Source organism: Natrix helvetica (assembly GCF_964273705.1).
Source record: "Natrix helvetica genome assembly, chromosome: 1".
Classification (NCBI taxonomy): Eukaryota; Metazoa; Chordata; class Lepidosauria; order Squamata; family Natricidae; genus Natrix; species Natrix helvetica.
The window spans coordinates 229,359,409-229,380,674 of NC_138548.1; the positions used below are offsets into that span (position 1 = coordinate 229,359,409).

General features: G+C 43.5%; 1 protein-coding gene and 1 long non-coding RNA gene across 5 annotated transcripts in view; both read right to left on the reverse strand.

The window, feature by feature from the left end:
• Positions 1 to 1,097: 1,097 nt before the first annotated feature.
• The window catches only part of LOC309382097, a 104,773-nt gene continuing 84,604 nt past the window's right edge, over positions 1,098 to 21,266 (reverse strand). Inside the window, exon 2 of the long non-coding RNA XR_014173630.1 lies at positions 1,098 to 1,871. This is a non-coding gene — a long non-coding RNA (uncharacterized lncRNA). The remainder of the gene's footprint in view (positions 1,872 to 21,266) is intronic.
• SPATS2 (spermatogenesis associated serine rich 2) overlaps positions 1,098 to 21,266 on the reverse strand; it is a 60,941-nt gene continuing 40,772 nt past the window's right edge. For all 4 annotated transcript variants that reach the window (XM_081933355.1, XM_081933356.1, XM_081933354.1 and 1 more), the window contains 6 exons: positions 19,426 to 19,561; positions 13,807 to 13,865; positions 6,947 to 7,056; positions 5,374 to 5,476; positions 4,281 to 4,483; positions 1,098 to 3,796 (listed from right to left, as the gene is read on the reverse strand). In XM_081933355.1, the coding sequence (XP_081789481.1) occupies positions 3,479 to 3,796; positions 4,281 to 4,483; positions 5,374 to 5,476; positions 6,947 to 7,056; positions 13,807 to 13,865; positions 19,426 to 19,561 (929 nt within the window). In that variant the 3' untranslated portion in view covers positions 1,098 to 3,478. The remainder of the gene's footprint in view (positions 3,797 to 4,280; positions 4,484 to 5,373; positions 5,477 to 6,946; positions 7,057 to 13,806; positions 13,866 to 19,425; positions 19,562 to 21,266) is intronic.

Here is a 21,266-nt window from a genome sequence, read left to right on the forward strand (position 1 = left end):
AAGCCACCATACGGCCTTGAGGCTGTAGTTATTTATTTATTTATTACTTGAACTTATTAGTCGCCCCCTCTCCCCACAGGGACTCGGGGCGACGTACAAAAGTATTATATAGCGTACAGAGGAGGTAAGAATAAATAAATAAGTTACAATACCTAAAAAAGTTAAAACCCCAGTGAAATTAACCCTTAAAAACTAAAATTACCAATTAAAAATGCCCTGGGCTGGAGAGGTTGTAGAATTATGCCAGGTCAGCTAGTCGAAACAGGTAGGTTTTCAGCTTCATACGGAAGGAGCGAAGGTCGGTTGTTGTCCTGATGTCTGGGGGGAGGTCATTCCAAAGAGTGGGGCCCACTACAGAGAAGGCCCTACTCCTGGGCGCTGCCCTCTGGCACTCTCTGGAGGACGGCACCCGGAGTAGTCCCTCTCTGTGTGAGTGGACGGGTCGCAGGGATGTATGGGGCAGGACGCGATCCCGCAGGTAACTAGGCCCTGTGCCATGGAGCGCTTTGAAGGTGGTAACCAGCACCTTGAAGCGCACCCGGTAGGCCACAGGAAGCCAGTGCAGCTCGCGCAGGATAGGTGTTATATGGGAGAACCTCGATCTCCCCATAATTACCCGCGCGGCTGCATTCTGGACCAACTGCAGTCTCCGGGTGCACCTCAAGGGGAGCCCCATGTAGAGAGCATTACAGTAGTCCAGGCGAGACGTCACCAGCGCGTGAGTGACTGTACGCAAGGCCTCCCGGTCCAAAAGGGGCCGCAATTGGCGCACCAGGCGAACCTGGTGGAACGCCCCCCTCGCCACGGCTGCCACATGATCTTCCATAGACAGCCGGGCATCAAGGAGGACGCCCAAATTGCGTGCCCCTTCCACCGGGGCTAATTGATCATCTCCGATGGTCAGCGATGGCATATGCTGGTTGAACCGGGAAGCCGGAAGCCACAGCCACTCTGTTTTGGAGGGGTTGAGCCTGAGCCTGTTGTCATCCATCCAGACCCGTACGGCTTCCAGACACCGGGACATCACTTCAACAGCCTCGTTGGGGTGGTTTGGGGTTGCATTATAGTGTCATTTTCACATTAAATTACCATGCCAGTGAAGAAAATGCCTTTATTGATATAATGAGAAGATAAATTGCATCATTGTGAATAATATTACATATCAATAAGGTACTTCAGTTATCCAAATTAGTCCATATATAATATTTCAGCAAACCTAAACAAACGCATCAGGTAGATTGGTTATTATCATGTTTAGGTTGTATAAAAGGCTTGAGAAAAGCTTTCGGCCACACAACAACCATATTGACTCCCATAGTGAATTTACCATTTATCCTCATATGCCTCGTCTTAGCCACATGATGACCTTTTTGCTAGCTGAAATTTCAACAGGAAAAGACTTGATTTAAGGGCTTGATGCAACAGCCAGCAAAGACATTACAATCCATTCAGGCATACACATGGCGTTGGGAGAGGGAAATACTTTAAAATGTTAAATGGGGCAGTAAAGGCTTTCTTGTTCTTGGTAGTTATCACCTGAGGTAGTAACACGTACAACCATTACTGCAATTGTTTCTGAAATCTTATTGTACTTCTCCAATTTTCCTTTTCAAACCAATTTTGTCATTTTTAAGGCTGGTTGAAAAGTTTCCTAATTTAAAGCTCAACTCTATAACTGTAGTTCTGTACGCAGGGGTTCCTAACTTATACCCGAACAACCTCGAGCTGCATATAGCTGCAAAATAGAAAGAGGAGTATGACTCTCACTTGTTTTCCTACTGCCCAGACTTTGGTCATGTAAAAGTTTTTCTTTGCCAGACATCCGAGTCTTCTGGATGATAGCTTAGATCAGGGGTGTCCAAACTTGGGAACTTTAAGACTGGGGAATTCTGGGAGTTGAAGTCCACAAGTCTTAAAGTTCCCAAGTTTGGACACCCCTGGCTTAGATGCTTTGACTATTCAGTTCCATAGCTTATTAGCAGGCTTGAGAAACTGCACTAACCTGAATACTCCTAATATTTGCTTTTAAGGTTAACCATTTATTACTGCCTATCATCTAGGACCAATCACAGTAAACATTCTAATCATTCTCTATGATCTAGTATTTTGGTACTCCACCCTTATTTAATATAAATAGTGTGCTAAGAATCTGATCCAAACTTCACTTCTGCAATAAACGGATTGATTGGTCTCAAGCAAATCACCACTTTCAGTTATCTGCAATATGACTGTGTGAAACGATCAGATTCTTTGAAGTTTCTTAAACATTCTATCATCCTACACAAAATATTTTGAGATCCATTATTTTTCCAAAGACCGATTTTTCTTCCTCCTTTTTCATTTACTCTGCGAGTCCAAGCCTGAAGCCAAATTGAACATTCTAAATTACCTATTATTATTATTATTATTATTATTATCACTAAAGGTCTTATCATTTTTTCTTACTTCATTTATCAGCTGTAGCAGCAAACTACATACCCAAACTAACATACTCAAAATAGTCCAGACATTTTTTTTGTTCTTTGAAATTAAAACTAATCCTAAATTAATCTAACCCATATCTGTAGGAAATCCATTTACTATGAACTCTTTTTAAAGAGAAGAAATAAGGGCACAAAGTGAAGGCTACTATCTTTTAAACAGGTATGTTGCTTTTATTTATACAAGGATAGAGACTGTAGCATTTTTTGCTTTTACTTGCGATCATTTAGGCTTAGCATTACTAATAAATTGCTAGAAATTTAGTTTAGAATCAGATAACGGGATTTTGGCCGGGAAGTGAAAAAAAAAAAGAAACCTCCCATCCCACACCAAACATTAAGACTAGGGAATATCTAAATTTATACATGACATATAGACAGAATGTTAATTCTCTCAGGAAGAATGGAAATTGCTCAACCACTGCTGGAAGAGATATTCCCCAGTATTCCCAAGTGTAGACTTTAGGATAAGTTGCAAAAAAAGAACATAGCAATCTCTTACAGCTTTTCCCCTTCAAATTTCTCATCTTGAACCCACAATTCACAGCACCCTGTTTCATTGTCAGCATGAATAGCTTTTTGCTGTTAAAAATAAGGCCTGGCTAGTGGTATTCTGGGAGGAATAGGGAAAATTTTGGTTTAGAACTATTCCCACCCACCACCCGCCCCACTTTTAGGATATAGACCCAACAATATTTAAAACTGGCCCTAATGTTAAGAGGAGCCATTGGACATAAGGAGGGGCATCAGTAAGGTGTGCCAAGGCCACTCCTGAACAGCAAGTATATGTCTTCCCATTAAAATCTGACCCATTATACACTGCAGGAAGCAAGGACAAGAGAAATGCTAAGAAGCTGCTTTCCCAGAATGGAATGATTGGGAAAAAGAGGCGGCACAGGGATAGCAAAGTGTAAATTTCCTTTCTCGCTAATATCTCTAGCTAAGTGTGTCCCAGAATCTTGTTCTCCAATTTTGAAAAGTGGCAGAGTTTGCGGTCCTCAGGAATTGGATGCCTCGTATTGGCTTGATCTAGGTTTCCTTTGTGGCAGAGCCTTGACTTCTGGGCTGAGTGGGACCAAATGTGTCTGTAGGGACGGGGCTGGTGGGCCTGGGTCAGGCCCAGGCCCGGTTCCATTGATTCTGGTGGGGCAAGTCTGGTTGAGGCTGTTTGCATTTCCAGAGGGTGGTCGGGACTTGTAGTTGGACTGGTACCAAGACCCATTTCTATAACGATTTGAATTGAAATGCGATGAGCCATTTTGGCGTTGTCCTTGGGACCGGTAACCTTGACCAGACCTTCTATTTCCTTGGAAACCCTGGAACAGAAAGAAGGGGGGAATCAGTGAGATTAGTACCAATATTATGAACAAAGGCAAATAAACCTGTCCCAGGGTAGTGTTGCAAGATCCAATCTGGGTCGGTCGCAGGGACCAGAGCTTTACACCTCTGAGCTTTTGGACTCGTGCTGGAGCCCATCCCCAGGGACCTTCTCTCTCCTGGAATATATCTACTACACAAGAAGATGCAATGGCCTAGAATGTTTCATTTGAATGCTGTCAATCCAGTCTTTAAAAATGGGAAGCCATTTTAAATTTGGTGCATGTCCTACCAGAGTTGAATTTTCATTCCAAGTGTTGGCTTAAGACAAGCAAAGGTGAGATTGAAGGTGTGGTATGGCAACCTACTACATGTGAGAATGTGGGCCTTTGCTTTCCCCTTCTAAGTGAAAAACGCTACAGGACCCAATCCTGGGGAATCTCCAGGCCACTCTCATCTACAGAAACAACATTAAATCATTACCTCACGGTGGGATTGAGATGGACGGCTTGTTGCATTTGAGGAGGTTTCTATAGGGGATGATTGTTTCTTATTGGCCATTATGAGGCTAGGAGAAGAGGTAGAGGCACACACTGTGGTAGTGGACTCATCCGGACTGCTCACTGCCATGGAGGTCATGGAGCTGCATCGTGATCTAGTTGAATAACTGTTCTTTGGATGTGAAACTGAAACAAGAAGTACAAAAACGTTATTTCACACTTTTTGTTTTATAATGTAAACCTGAATTTACCTCTCACCCCATCAGCAACCAGTGATTATATATTTTCCAAATTCTTACACAATCAAATTGCAATAAAAAGGAAAACTGCTTCCAGTCTGCTCCTATAGTGTTCCTGTAGTTGCCATTGCCACCACGTTACAAATACTCCTCAGACACTGTGAGCTAACTGAAGGGGGAGCCATGTGCCTGCTGAAAAATACCTTGAGATATAGAAATACCAAAAATACTGGAAGGGGCAAGGCACAATCCATTGAGAAGCTGACAGTCTTAATAGACCTAAAGATAAAGTAAAATTGCAAAAAAAAAAAAAAAAACAACCCCAAAAAACAGAACTAGTGAGCAGAGAGGAAAAGCCTTCAAATGCACTTTTGTGAAAGTGAATGGATTTCACATTACTAGCACTGCAACAAGGACAGTTGAACATTTCTTCATTTTTTTCTTAAAATCTACAGCACTGGGCTATGTCAAAGAGAGATTCCCAAACCCCTATTCCAAGCTTATTAATTTGAAATATTTATAGCGCACCCCACGCCTGAAGGATATATAACATATAAATTTATAATATACATAGAATAAGCAGGACAAAGTAAAAAGTGTATGTAAATGACTCAGTTCTGGAACTGTAATAATATGAAGACTAACATAAGGGACCTCGATCATCTTCCTTTCCTGAGCTGATAAAATTTTGAGAAGACCTTTTCAGTTGAAAGCCACAGAAAAGCATATTTTCAGAATTTTAGAAATGCTTTTACCAGTCACATATGTTCAGTTCACTTCAGCTTTATTCCATCATTGCTGTGTTTTTGTGTGGGTACCCAGGATGTACAAGCTCACCTTGTCCAAAGGATTCAATGCTTTTCTTTAGTGCATCCAGGTCACAAGTGAAGCGAGCCACCCTTCCCAGATCTTCATCATATTTGCGCTCACTAACAAAGTGCTGCAGAGAAGAAAAAAAAAAGGCACGTGAGCATTATGCACAAAGCATGTTCATGTTTTGGGAGAGAAACTGTCAATGTGGGTTGCTGGTATCAACCGAGGCACAAACTACGTGCCCTTCTCTCTGCTTCTATATAATTGCAGAAAAAGAATCGGATTTATTTTGCAAAACGACCCCATTATAAAATAATGAACTGTTTAAAGATGGAACTGCTGATAGAACAGCAAGTACCAGAGTGAATTTTTCCATGCAGTGAGATTTTTGTGGGAATTTGAATGTAACTTCTGACCTCTAGTGGTAGGCAAGGGAAGCATTTGTCAGCATTGCTGGTTAACACAGTACAACACACTAAAATCAACTTTTTGCAGTCGCAATCAAATTATTCTTCAGCTTTATGGAGGTTAATAAATGTGAAAAAGTTTCAGGCAAAGTCTTCAACTTGATTTTCAAGTTTGTTCTTTTCAAAAAAAAATTTAATAATGATTTTGTTTTTCAGTCAAGCTTAAGCAAATGTTCCCAGGTCTGGTACTAAAAATGCCTGTTTCAAATGCTAAAGACTAAGACCGACTCCTCCTAAGTATGTTTTCGGCTATTCAATGTAGCCCTTCTGCCTAAGAGGAATATAAGGAAATGTAATTATTGTATTTTTTTTGGTCTATAATACGCACTCCCCCTCTCCAAAAATGGATGGAAATGTCTGTGCGTCTTATAGAGCAAATGTTGCCGAAACCCCTCCCACCCGCCAGTCCCCACACCCTTCAGCCTCTGCCTCCTTGTAGCAAACAGCAAACAGCCTGATCAGCTTCAGCACAGCCTGATTTAGCACAAGCAGCTGATTGACAGTTGGATCAGCCTCCCAGAATACCACCTATCAGCTGTTCCAGGCTGAATGGATCACCGCCGCACATTGCTGCCTCTGTGTGCCCCATTTTCGGCCTCTGTAGGTCCAGTTTTTGACCTCCACACGTCCTGTTTTTGGCCTGTTCCAGGCGGCAGGGATTGCTGTCGCCTATTGCAGCCCAACGGTGGTGGCGACAATCCCCACCATCTGGAACGGGTCAAAAATGGGACACGTGGAGGCCGAAAAAGGGGTGCGCAGCAGCAGCAATAGGTGACGATGATCCCCGCAGTCTGGAACAGCTGATCGGCGGTATTCTGGGAGGCCTATCCAACTGCCAATCAGCTGCTTGTGCTAAATCAGGCTGTTCTGAAGCTGACCAGGCTGTTTGCTGTTTGCTGCAAGGAGGCAAATTGCTGGGGGGCAAAGGCAGATTTTTTTTTCTTGTTTTCCTCCCCAAACGCTAGGTGCGTCTTATAGTGAGAAAAATACGGTACATCAGCAGAAGTTGGGAAAATGTAATTTCTCTGTGCATGTTGTGGCGGTACTTTTGATGAGATCTCTGCCCCAACTGCCCAATCTGTGTACATTAGAAAAAGGTGCATATAGCCAAAAGCAGCCTGGAGATTCACCTTTATATCAGCTCTAAGTTCTACCAATTGCTCTTCTGACATTCGGACTGCTACGTCAGTTAGTTTCTTCAGTGCCTCTGCCTTCTTTTGGCGGCTGCTTAGGATTTCCACTATAATGTAAAACAGAACCCCAAAAAGGCAATCATGTTTATAATAAATACGACAATTAACCAATTAAAACAAAAAACAATGTCAAAGTTGCTGCAATTCTAATTCCTGCCTGCCCTTATTCTCCCCTTTCCCCGATATTTTAGTTTATCCTTCAGCTCTGCAATACATCTGAAAAATGCTTGAGGCCTTGGAAAATGCCTAAGACGACTGGAGTTAAATGCCAGGGGACAATTACCTAGGCAACAGGGTGAGAACTCTTAAGTTCCTTAAATTGACAGATACTTATGTAGCTCAAACTCAAAAAAATCTGTGAATAAAGTATTTTTGCTTTCTTTTTCTCTCTCCCCCTTTAATTATTATTTTTTTCAAGTCAAACTGGTTGTTTGCTTTATTGCAATGGGTGGGCCGGGGCGCAGTTTATAACTATTTTCTCCTGTACTCTTTTCCCAATGAAAGATGGTATATCAAAGCAGTTATTTTGTCTTGTGAGGAGAAAACCATGCAGATACGAAATAAAGCCCCGGGGAACTAAAACAGAAAGAACTCCAGTTTTTCTACTGAGAGAGGAAATGGGAATTGCTTCGTTTAAAACACAGGTAGCCACAAGTTTATTTAGATATGAAGATTATAGGATCACAAATATTGATTTAAGTCTCAAATCAGACAATCGGGCACATATTTTATTCTTCCACTTTTCAGCATATTTGGACTCTACAATGAGAGGTTTCGTACCAGTTGGAATGGTCACAGAGAATGAGACAATGGTAGTTTTCATTCAGGATAAGTAAATCAGCGTATAAATGCACAACATAGCAGCACTCTGTTTAACACTGTGTTTGTAAGGAGAAAGAACATTGATCCTTACCTGAACGTTCGTTTTAAGCAGAATTGAGGGAGGGGTTATGCGTGGGATATTATCTAAGCCTGATTGGTCCAGAGACTGAGGGAAATTTCTTTAATGCTCCACCTTTCCCCATTGGTTCCCAGTTTCCTTGATGTTGTATGAAGAACCTGCAAAACCACAAACAAGACAGACCGCCCTGGCCCTCCACCTGTCTAGCTACTTAAGGTCTAACTAGGGAGGGATGTAACCCCTCCCTCAATTCTACTTAAAATGAACGTTCAGGTAAGGACCAATGTTCTTTTACCAGTAGAATTGAGGGAGGGGGTTACACGTGGGACGTACCCAAGCTCAGTCCCAGGGAGGGAATTAAGCCTCAGGGGGAGGGGCGGTCACCACCTGCTGGAGGACCCTGCGCCCAAAGGATGCATCCGCAGATGTGAAAGAATCTAAACGATAGTGTCTGATAAAGGTGGTTGGGGATGACCAAGTGGCCGCCCGACAAATGTCCTCGAACGGGGCCTAGTGGCCCAAGCCGCTGTGGTAGCAGCGCTGCGTGTGGAGTGGGCCGTGATCCCCAAGGGAGGAGTCTTGCCAGAGGACTCATAGGCGGAGAAGATAGACTGGCGTAACCACCTACCAATTATAGCCGATGATACCCTGAGCCCCAGGGAGGCAGGCTGAAATGAGATGAAAAGGGCCTCAGACCTGCAAAAGGTTGCCATGCGCCTAAGATAAATACGCAGGGCACGGGGTACATCTAATCGGTGCCAAAGATGCAGGGCAAAAGTTGGGAAGGATGACCTCCTGCGCCCAGGTGGAAGGGAGACTTGATCTTTGGGAGGAACCTATGTACCGGGCGAGGGGGGGGGGGGCTGAAGATTTGCAGCTCCCTCCAGGAATCTCTTGATTAGTGGGAGATGGGAGAGGGGCCAGCAAGGACCAAGGACAGGGCTGCCACCTGGCGTCGTTGGGTATTATGGGATAGCCCCCCATCCAAGCCCTTCTGTAAGAAATACCTGAGCCACCGAAGCCTCGGTTGGGCAAATATCCAGGGAAATACACCATTTAACGAAGGTGGACCATGTGGAATTGTATATTCGTATGATGGACGGTCGCCTGGAGGCCTCGATGGTCACTATGACCCCAGGGGATAGGTTTGCATTCCTCAGTAGGCACCGCTCAAGTGCCAGGCAGTCAAGTGGAACCACTGGGGTTCTGGATGGTCTAGAACCCCCTGACATGCAGCCTCCTCCTGAGGAATCCTCCAGGGAGGGGAGATGGACAGTTGGACAAGGTCCGCAAACCAAGGCCGTCTGGGCCAATAAGGAGCTATCAGGATGATGGACGCCCTCTCTACCACTACCTTCCTCAGAGTCCCCGGGATGAGGGGAAGAGGGGAAAAGGCGGCCATCTGCTCCTGTGGGCGTCTGTCCCTTCCGCATTCCAGGCCGGGAAGCATGAGAAAAATCTCGGGAGCTGTGCGTTAGCCGGGGTTGCGAGCAAATCCACCACAGATGCGCCAAATCGTTGGCAGATCTTGTGGAACAGTTCACGCTGGAGCTGCCATTCACTGTGGTCAATCATTGCACGGCTCAGCCAGTCGGCCTGGCGATTGGCCGTATCTGAAATGTGGTCCGAGACCACTGACGCTAAATGTCTCTCTGCCCAGGAACCGAGGTATAGGGCTTCCAGCCACAGACTCTGTGAGTGAGTGCCCCCCTGACCATTCATATGTGCTTTTGTTGCCACGTTGTCCATCAAGAGGAGCACGTGGCGGCCGGCGATTGAGTCCCTGAAATGCCAGAGGGCCAGATGGGCTGTCTTTAGTTCCAACCAGTTTATATTGTGGCGCAGATCTGAGGTCGACCATTGACCCTGCGCCAGTCTGGATCCCATCAGGGCCCTCCAGCTGAATAGACTCGGATCTGTTGTGATTGTCACCCGGTCCGGCTCCCAAAACTCGCACCCACAACGCAAGGCTGGGGACAGCCACCACCAGGGACAGATGAACTTCCGGTGTGAGGCGGATGGTTTTCAATGAGTTGCTCATTCATTTGCATTGGTACGGAATGAGAGTCCATTGAAGAGTCCTCAAATGCAGCCGGGCCCAGGGCAATATCCCTATGCAGGACACCATCTTGCCTAGGAGGTGGGCCAAGGTCAGGATGGAAGCAGACCGACCTGCGCGTACCTGTTGAACCAGAGACTGGAGGCTGGAGAGACGGTCGGACGATAGGCAGACGAGGTCCGCCCGGGAGTCTATAACTGCATGTAGACCAGATAGCGATTGAGTCGCTTGAGGTCCAGGATCGCCCTCCATCTCTCCGAGCTCTTCGGGACAACAAACAGGTTGGAGTAATGGCCCATCCCATGTTCCACCTCTGGAACCGTCTCCACTGCCCCAATGTCCAGCAGATGTTGAATGGCTAGTGACATGAGGCGGCGGCGGACTAGATCCCGAGATGGGGGAAAGGTCCTGAAGAACGTCAGGGGCAGGAAGAGAAAGTCTAGGCATAGGCCGTACCTGACGGTCGACTTGCCCCAGGCGTCCAATGTTATCTGGTCCCACTGATCCGCGAAGTGTTCCATACGGCCGCCTATGGGGAGACGTGGATTGGAGTCATTTCCCCTTGCGGAAAGCCCCCGCCCCCCCGGAAAGGGCCGTCTGGACTGGCCCTGGTATCTGATATTGTCTGGATAGAATGGTCGTTGAGTCTGTCTATCTGACCTATAAGGGACAAACCTATGCTGATGGTAGTCAGTCTCGGGTGCTTTGTAGGAAGGTCTACGATAGTGGGATGAACGAGTGTCCGTTTTTTTGGTGTTAGTAGGCAAGACCTTTTTCTTGTCTTCATTCTCTATGAGAATAGGTTCTAGACACTCGCCAAAGAGATTTGGGCCCGAATACGGGGCTGCTGCCAAGTTCCATTTGGCTTTGTTGTACATCTGCCAACTGCGTAGCCAGAGAAGACACCTGGAAGTCACCGAGGTGGAGAAGGCTCAGGACGCATACTTAATAAGAGTCCAGAGTAGCATCCGCAGAAAACTGCGTGGCAGCAATAATTTTTGTGAGGTCTTGTAAGAGGCATTCGTCCTGCATTGGGATGCGGTCCTGTAGCTGACGGAGCCACATGACCGCAGTGCAGTTGAAATAAGAGGCTGCTGTGGCAGATCTGATTGCCCAGGCGGAAGTAGTGAAGTTCTTACGCAAAGTAAATTCCGCACGCTTATCCTCTGGTTTCAACTTGTCAGCTGCATCTCCTGATACTACTGTGGAGTTCGTGGCTAGAGCAGCCACTGGTGCATCTACAGTTGGTAGCTGCAAAGCCTGGGAGAAAGCCTGGGAGAAAGCCTGCTCCATGTTGTAGAAGCGGCAATCGTTGCTCCAAGGGTTGGGAAGTATGGAGGGGTGAGCCCATTGGTTTTTTACCACCTTGAAAAACAGAGGAGGAGCTGGGACCTCCTCCTTATTGGTGGCAGTATTAGAAAACAAGGCTAAATTTGGATCTCTAGGCTGGGAAACTGCCGGGTCTCCTGTGCCTATCTTGGTGGTCCTCCTCGCCTTATGCAACAGTGTTTTAAACATAGGTGGAGGAAAAGGCCTGGGAAGGCCGTAGGGTCCAGAGACAGTGTCTTTGTCCTCCGAAAACCCCATGTCCTGTTGGGCTTCCTCCCCTAAGATGGAGCCTTCGCTCACCACAGAAGGAGAACCTGGTTTGGAACTCTCCCGACCGAGGGCAGCTGTGGTCTGTTTGGGCCCGGAGCGTGGTCTGTCCTCTGCCTGAGGTGGGAGAGCCCTCTGGGCCGTGCCTGTTGCAATGCCCTTTGAAATGGCTGATGAAATAAGCCGTTTGATGCTTTCAGGAAGGAGTTCTAGGTCATCGAGCTCCTCCTTAGTAGGCCCTGTGAGGGAGCCTGAGGGGCAAAGATAGAAGCAGGAAAAAAGTCCCGAGAAGAACCTTCTAGTGGATCGCCAACTTCCTCTCTAACTGCTCTTGGGGAGTCAGGAGAAGAGGGGGAAATCTGTCTCGACTGCCTGCGTGGGTGAAGAGGGACTGAAGCCCCTAGGAGGAGACCAACTGAGGAGAAGTAGGCCGAACAGGTGATCTGGATCTGCTCGGAGAGTTGGGCCTAATTGGCTGGGCCTGCCTCTCCGCCCTGGCAATCCTTTTTTCTAATGCTCTCTGCCTCCTGAGTTCGTCCCTGACTTTGTTCTGGAGGGACGCTGGGTGACAGAAGGCTTGGAGGCCGCCGCTCTTGTTCACGGCCTGTTCACCTCCCCCACCCGGGCCTGCTCCAGGGGCTCCCTGGGGGCCTGCACCATTTCGGGCCTAGAATCGCCCATCGCACTCACGTGGCGTTTTGTGGAGAACGGCTGTGACCGGCCAAGACTCCTGGCGAAGCTGCGGTCTTGCGGGATCTGCTGGGGCTGTGGGTGTGCTGTTCTGCCTGCCGGCCTCAATCTGTGGTCAGGTTGCAGGCCCGAGCCTTAAAATGGCCGTCTCCACGTGCTTGCCACAAAATGGCCACCGGATGTTCCTGCGTGTAGCCTGGGGAAGCCGGTGTGGATGCGGCTTGTTGGGTGCTCTGCCAGCTCACTCTTCATGCCGCGGCTTGACTTTGAAGCCGCGGTCCACGCTAGAGGCTCGGCTCCTCTGCAAAAAGCCGCGGCTTGCCTTTTGAAGCAGCGGCTCGCCTTTTGAAGCCGTGGCTGGTGCGAAAAGTGGCAATTCGGCTCCCAGGCTGTGGCCCGGCTCTTTCTCTTCAGGCGTGGCTTGTCTTGATGAATTCCGGCCATGCCACTTCTACGGCTCAACGATCTTCGCAGCCGTCCCGCAGAGCTGCAATGACGAAGTCTGTCACCCCCGCTGGCCTGGGGTCCGGACAGAGCTCCCCATGGCCCAATGGCAGGAGAGAAGCCCCAAGGGATCTCCCACTCCGAAATGAGCCAGAGACCCAGTCTCGGAGGGCAGCAGCTCGAGCAATTTGAAATTTAGAGTATTCAATTAACCAAATTAAATCAATTAGCAACAATCAATTCACACTAATATTTCCTCTACGGAACCAAAAAGCCAGCATTTGGACCAAAGACTGAGAGGAAACTGAGAACCAATGGGGAAAGGTGGAGCATTAAAGAAATTTCCCTCAGTCTCTGGACCAATCAGGCTTGGATGATATCCCATGTGTAGCCCCTCCCTCAATTCTACTGGTAAAAATCCCATTCTGGTGTAGTGGCAACTGGGATTAACAATGGCACTATACTTGGAAAATAAATACAGGTGATCCTTGACTTACAACCACAATTGAGACCAAAATTTCCATTGCTAAGGAAGAAGTGAGTTGCGCTCCATTTTACTTTTTTTTTTTTTTTTTGGCCACAATTGTTAAGCGAATTACTGAGGTTGTTATGTGAATCATGTGAATCTGGCTTCCCCCATTGGCTTTGCAAAAGGTGACCAGCTGGGAAAGTTACAAAAGATGATCACATGACCACAGGACAACGTAGTGCCAAAAATACATGCCAGTTGCCACGTGCCTGAATTCTGATCATGTGACCCTGGGGATGCAGCAACAGTTGTAAGTGTGAAAAGTAGTCATAAGTCACTTTTTTTAGTGCCACTGTAACTTTGCACGGTCATTAAATGAATGGTTTTAAGTCAAAAGTAAAACCAGATCTTACCCATGTATCTATAATTACAAGATATTTGAAACATGAACCTATACAACTAGATGTGATATAAAAATAGCCAATTTGCATGCATATAGTATGAGGTTGACATATCTGGAAACAGATAGGTAAGTCCTTCTTTGTATTTTGTCTTGGTTTGGTTATTTCAAACATCTGATGGTCTTGTACTGGTTTAAGTACAAAGATATTAACATAGTTGTGCTTTACAAAACTTACTTGCTTCTGCCTTTACTTTGTCCATTTCACCAAGCAGGGCTACTTCTCGATCCATGAGACTAAAAGAAGAAAAAGAAAGAAAGGAAAGAAAGATTAAAATTCTTATATTTATAGGCTATAACTCTCAGAAATCATCTCAATGATCAATCAGGCCATTAAATTGGGACAAATCTCTGCCTCCCTGATGAAAACAGTACCTTGCTATACATTAAGCTTTCAAACACTGAATGGATAAATATCATTAACAAGGAATAAGTCAACTTTTTTTCTGAGATTTACAGCATCTTTTTTTTTTCTTAGGTTAACCAACTGAAATTCTACATGGTTTATCACTGTTTTGGTTCCAAAAATTGATGTTTTAAGCTTTCATTTCCAAAGCTATTTACATTTTGCTGTTCTACTTTTAATTCCCATGTAGCAATCACTGTGTCCTATTAAAGTGTTCAACTGTCTATAATTCTCATATTTCAAATGGTCATCTGTAAATTTGCCTATACAAGGTTTGTAATTCGAAACATACCAGAACTATTATTTGCAGGAAATTGAGGCTCGTTATAACTTGTCCCCTACAACAGGGATCCCCAACCTGTGGGCCATGGCTCACTACTGGGCCGCACACTAATCGGCACTGGGCCACATGAGTGGCTGGCCAATGGTCAAGTCTCTGTGCATGTGCACAGCCCCACCCACCCAAGTATTGTGTGGGCGCTCACAGACCACTCGCCCTTGCCTTGCTATGGATGCTAGCCGTGCCAGATGTTTGCGGCCCCACTTGTGTTCGCATCGCTGCAAATGCTACGGGTGCGCACACATGTGCTTGCCCCTCCCACAAAATAATCCCCTTTGCCCCCTCCACCCGCTCCAAGCCACCACCCAGAAAGGTTGGGGAACTCTTCCCTGCAAGTAGTAACTGTTGTTTTTCTTCTCAAATTAGCAACTGCTAGTAATGACTGGAACTGATAAAGCAGAATTAAGTATCTGATATGGGGGAGGGGACCAGTGTTCATTTTGTGAGCAGAGATAATCCCCAGTTTAAGAACAAGTTCCGTTCCCAAGGTATTCCTTTAAGTCAAATTTGTATGTAAGCCAGAACAGCATTATAATACTGTACAAACAGTATTGTGCAATTAACTTGAACCGTTGTATATTTAATTTGTATCATTGTGTATTTAACTCAGATTTTGCTAGAACAGGTTCTAGACTGAACTCTGGGTTGTCCTTAAATCAGGGTGTTCTTTTAACCTGGGGGCTTGCTGTACACTGGTGACCGCTTGAAGAACCAGTGTTTCAGGTTAACCGTTACTCTGTTCTTTCTCGCTCTGATTTCCTCTGGGTTAGCGCCAAAAAGCCATTCAGACAAAACTGTTGATTGAGAATAAAGACTGATGGTACTAGTACCAGGTCTATACAATACAAGTATCAGTAGGCCCGTATGTAGCCGAAGTGGAAGGGTCCAGTATAGACTGGGCCCCTTTGCCAGCTCACAGCATATCAAAATAGCAATGTTTTGAATGACACAGGTACCGCTCTCTGAATCTGTTAAGAGTAGTGGAGTACATACTGTTCCTTATGAAGGGCTTCTATCCTCTAGCATATGCCAAAGAGGAAGAAAGATTTGGAAAGAAATAGGAAGAATAAATTCTTGGTTGAAATGCAAGAGAACAGGCTTTCAAAGCATCAGTTTATTCCTATGGAATGCCTGGAATCTGTTTATAGGGGGCAAAGCTCATTCATACGCCATGCTATAATACTTGTGGAGGGGGGGAAAGGCGTAATGAATGCAGGATAGTATAAATGCACAGAGATTATTTATGGGGATCATTAGAACCTCTAAAAGTCTCTGAAAAGACATTCCCCTCAGGAGTTTTGGCAGAGGTTGGCATGGCTACCAAGAGCTGTTCGCCATACAGCTGCTTCTCTGATCTTCACTACCGTCCTCAATAACAAGGAACAAGGAAATAAATAAAACATCATTTGTTGACATTTTATCTTTTATCCACTACATCACGTATCTTCTTTTTTTGTAGCTGTTTGTTCTGTCCCTTTAAATGTTTTAATACAAATAACACCCCTTGCCCCCAAAATATAGCAATCTTAGGGAATCTGAAAAAGCTCAGAGGTTTCCTAAGGGGGTCATGCATCTGAGAAAGAGATAAAGGAACCATCTGATATTTCATTTCAATTCAAAATTTCTGAGGGGCTGAGGATAATTCAGAGTAGTTATCTATCACACCGTACCACTAAATCATGCAGAGATGGGTGATATCAAATTCTGAATATCTGCATGAAAAGGTTCTAGTTTAGATGCATCCAGATGAACAACTGATAAAGGATAAAATATAATCACTGAAAGCTTGCATCTCAGAGGTTGAACAATCCCAGCAATGGTTCAGAGGTTGTGATAATAAAGGCCATGGACGATGATGCAATTCTAAATCCTAACCACCCGTACATATGTTTCAACTTCTATTCAGGGCAACAAGCCAAGGAAGGCCAATAAAACCCTTACAGGGAGGAGAATGAAGACAGGATAGATATCAGCCTTTATTATTATTAAAGCAGCTACAAAGTAGAGTTCTACCGCTTGCCTTTATGAATGAAGCCCTCACTTAATTGGGACTGGCAACTCCATTGTGATGCGGTTGTAAAATGCAAACTCATATACCATGCCAACTTACAATAGCAGTTGTAGTTGGTTCCCACCATTAAGTAAATCCCATTTAGTCATTAAACAGAACATCATGTGACTGCCATTTGCGACTTCCTGCTGGCTTCTGTGCTGGGATTTGCTTGTGAGAAGCCAGTGGGGAAGGTCACACATTATGACCATGGGATACTGCAACCATCATAAATAAATGCTGGTTGCTAAGTGCCCAAATTGCGACCACATGACCTCCAGGATGCTGCAACAGTTATAACTACGAAGACTGCTTGTAAGTCTCCTGGTTCAGTGCCATTGTAACTCTGAGTGGTCGCTGAACGAGCTACAGTACCTGTACAGGAGAACCAGAGAATTTGTGTTTGAAAGCGATCCTGATGGCAAGGCTGAATCTCAATCGATGGATTTATTTATCAGACCAATACTAGGTAAAAGTAACCCTGAAGGAGTGAACTGCTTATGTACCTTGCATTTCTTTTATTATGCCTTCAATATCAAGTGTGGTCTGCCTGCTTATTGTTTGTGCTTTAAAACCAAAACCATCCTATTGTTCAAGGCAATCACAGAATCTGATCAGAAAATTCAGAGGATTAATTAGGCTGCATTTGTGATGTGCACCCAGAGACAGATGATTTGTCCTTCCATTGGAACTTCCCAAAAATTCAGAAATTTTAGACTGAACTTATATATTTAAAAGTTTTGAGCATCTTGAGCAGCGATATCCAAAACCTGAACAACTTCATTCCTGGCAATAACTTCAGCACTAAACATTTGTTTCTTTTTGGAAGTGGCAAAGAGAGTTTCCCATCAGGTAAATGTTTTATTGCCATACTTTCTCAATTACAAAATAGCATCTAGAGTGCAGGCAGCCCCTGAAAGCTCTATTGTGGATAACCCCAACATGAAAATAAAAATATAAAACAAAAGGTGATATTATGTGATAACAAGTCAAATAAAAACTGAAAATACAGTTTTCAATTGCAGAGTTATTAAACGTTACTGTAGAACAGCTAAAGGTGAAAACAGTGAGAGAGTAATGCAGAGAAGATTTAGCATGAGGGTTTGACCTTCAGGAAACTGGACCCTTCAGTCTGTTACATGGCAAGGTATCCCTGAATGGATTTTCCTCTTTTTTGCCAAATATTATACATTCATCATCATATTTAAAAAGAAATACAGCTTGCCTAACGAGCACATTATGAATTTCTAAAGCAAAATGATTACATTTTGAAGGGATGCTATAAAAGATTACTTTCAGTTTTAGTTTACAAAATGGTGGCAATTCCTTCCACCTCTTCCCGCAAGTGATTACAACCAACGTCTATCAAGGGAACATATTTGTAATGCCAACAGTTGCAAGACCAGTTCTCTTGACAGACTTCCTACATTGGACATGCAATGCTGCATTTATGTGTTGATGCAAATCATTTTCCTCAGAAGTGAATAGAAAGGGATTTGTATGCTGTGGCTCAAAGATACACAACCTTACTTGCAGGATGGCAATTACCCCGTTTTGAGGAAAGAACAAATAACAAACCCTTGATTCTTTTATCTGGCATTTATTAAAGGAGGTTCTATTGGCTTACTTCCAAACTAGCCCTGCATTTCCCTGTGTCACGGAACTGCACTTCCTGCTTTCTGCCCTTACTCTGCCCCACAGCAAGCAGAATTATTGAAACAAGGTCTTTAACCTTTTAAAATATGACGCATGATGAAGCAAAGATTAGAGGAGTGACACAGGAGGATATGATATATAAAAAGCACTGGTTTTTTATGCTGAAGGAAGAGATATCTTCAGGGGGAAAAAACACCATCCAAATGAATGTGGGATAATACTGAATAACAAATCTATTGGCAAAATCCGCAATGAGAATTAGTTCTAAATAGTAAAAAGTCATGCGGAGGCTGCTAGGCTTCACTTGGGGAATCTCCTTTGCCTACAATTCCAATCTGTATCCTTGGAGAAATAAGTCAGATGCAAGTGACCCTCACTAAAAAAAAATGCTTTCATTATTTTTCTTAAGGCTTCATGTGGGATAAACAGCAAAGGTTTTAGTACAGGTATGTACAAATGTTAGCTATTCAGACCATCCATTTTAATACCTAATGTGTTTGATAAGTAACACAGAGCTGTGATTGATTAAGTCAGCCTATAAACCCCCTCAAGTCCCTTGATCTTGTTAAGATATGAAAATGAAAATGCTTTTTGGCATGGAAAAGGATTTTGTCCTCAAAATTTCCATTTATTTGCTCAGATTTCAAGCTAACTTTTTAAACTCACTTGGTATTAAGCAGGAATTGTTATTTATATCTCTGTTTCTTATTCATTCTGTAGCTTTGTAAAAATTGGGAATCAAATTATTTTAATCACTTGGAAATGCAATAGATTTCTCAACTGTGATGAGGATTCATTACTAAAAGTGGCGAGTGAAATCCTGCATATATGTACAGAACTTTTGTTTTTCAACTCTGGTCCATTTTTATCATAAGCCAGTTTATAAAAAAAAAGTAGGAGAACATATCAAGCAACCACCATATGTTGCAATGCTATAGATTATCTGTAAGGCACCTATTCTTAGTAATTTTGCATTCCTAAGTCCATGAGTTCCCTACATAAAACCACCCATACACATAGTTGTTTTATTTCAGGATAAAGATGCTATTTGGAAATAGTTTGTACCCTAACATCATACAGTACCACCAGAATTTGGTAGTCAGACGCCGTTACAGTTAAATTTATAGTTACATTTTGCAATTTTCTCCCCCACCCCCCCCAAAAATCCTATTTTTATAAAACACATGATTGCTATTATATGACTCTAACTATGTTGTATATATACCCACAGGCAAGGACTAGTTTGGTCAAGGAAAAAAGGGAAATTGGAAGGCATTGTTCTTAATTAAATCCTTTAAAATCATGTTCACTCTTGAATACACCAGATATACCAGTATTAGCATACCAACTCTGCAGCTCTGCAAAGACCTGCTTCATTTTCTTAATGGAAGCATCCATCTCTTCTTTAACCACAACCCGATATCGAGACAGTGACACGGTGCATCGCTGGAGGTCTTTTACCGATTTTTCAATATTGGAACCTATCCAAAAAGAACACAATAAAGTAAAGCGTCAGTACTCCTTGCAAATTTTCCAATAATTATTAGCACTACAAATTACTTGCCATAAAGTATTTGTTCATTACAAGAAAAAGAGATTTCAAAGAAACTTGAATGCTACTTTGAATGCCATTTCTTCCAAATGTTTCTGCTAAATATTTACCAGGAAAAAAATGTTCCAGGAATAAAATAGCAGCACTGAGTTATAGAGAGAAAATATCTAATTGTGAATAAAACTGTAAAGTTCACACTGGTTGATTCTCCCCTTTGCAATCAAATCTGCATGAAAATGCCTTTTCCTCTAAAAGGGAAGATTTAAGGCTTAGGTACTGGTTGCAAAGGTTAGACTCTCTGCTGGCTATCTCCAAAAAAGCACATTTCCAAGCTTCTTTCTGTCACCAGAAATTACTGAAGTGCTCACCCCTCTGCTAAGCTGCTTGTTGTGGTCCTTGTTAAAGCAAAAAGCTGAAATGCTGCTGCCAAGAGGCAGATGTTCCTGTCTCCCCAAAACCATGGATAATGATAATGTTTAGAATCAAGATCTTGAAGGTCTTATTTGCTGACAGGTATAGAAGAGAAGGACAGAAAATAAAAGAAGGAACAGCAAGGGCTGTTGCTTCTCATTTATCCACCCAGGTTCATTGATCACCTGGCTCACAGTGTGAAAAAAAAGTGTGCACAGCTGGGATAAGGGATATAATCATTACGAGGGAGAGCACACTTTTCTAAAACTATGTTGCACATTACATATACAGAGTGAATCATTGAGCAATGCCAGCTAGTTAAATAATCTAAGTCAACTAATTCTCATTTATTTGTACATCCAGACGAGGAAAAATGTAGTCTACATCCTGCCCCAATATTTATATTAAATAATTAACAATCTTTCAGTGCTCTTGGTAAGTCAATTACAGCCAGTTTCAAGTAACTCTAGCTACCTAATGTGCTCTGCAAATTATTCCACTATTAATGCAATATATTATGTAAGAGCTCTCTTCAACCCAAATAGAAATATATAAAGGAATTCAAATAGAACTGGAAAAAAATATTGTGCCTGGTGAATGCATTTATTCCCAGAGCAAGCAGGTATTATACCATCAGGCTTGAACAGATCTATAGCAATTTTGAATTTGGATCTAAGCATCCCTTGCAAAGTCATCATAAAAACTAAATGAGAATTATACAGTGGCAGCAATTTAACACTGAAATAGGCAAGATGAAGTGACTGATTGAAATCAGGGAGGAGAGAAAGTGGCAATCAACTTCCACAGGTATCCACTCTTCATTTACCAATCCCAGTGCAGCAGCTCACATATTACTTATGTTCAAAAGCAATAAAATCCCCATGATGACAAATGATTTATTGTTCAGAGCATATTAAAAGGTTATCAATAAGCACGTCAAGACAGAACAAGGATAATCATACTGAGATGTCCTGAATATTCATCTTAATATTTATGTAAAATATATTTATATATTTGGACATTAAGTATTCAGAACAAAAATGACAACTTCAATTTTAGATTCCATTTAATTTAATCTTACTATCCCAAGGAATATCTGAAATGATAGATTAGGCTCTTTTTGCTTATCTCTGACACAGCTGAAGATTAGGATGACCTGGTACATGGTTACCCAATGAACTTTATGACTCAGCAAGATTTGAACAGGATCAAAGTCCTGTACA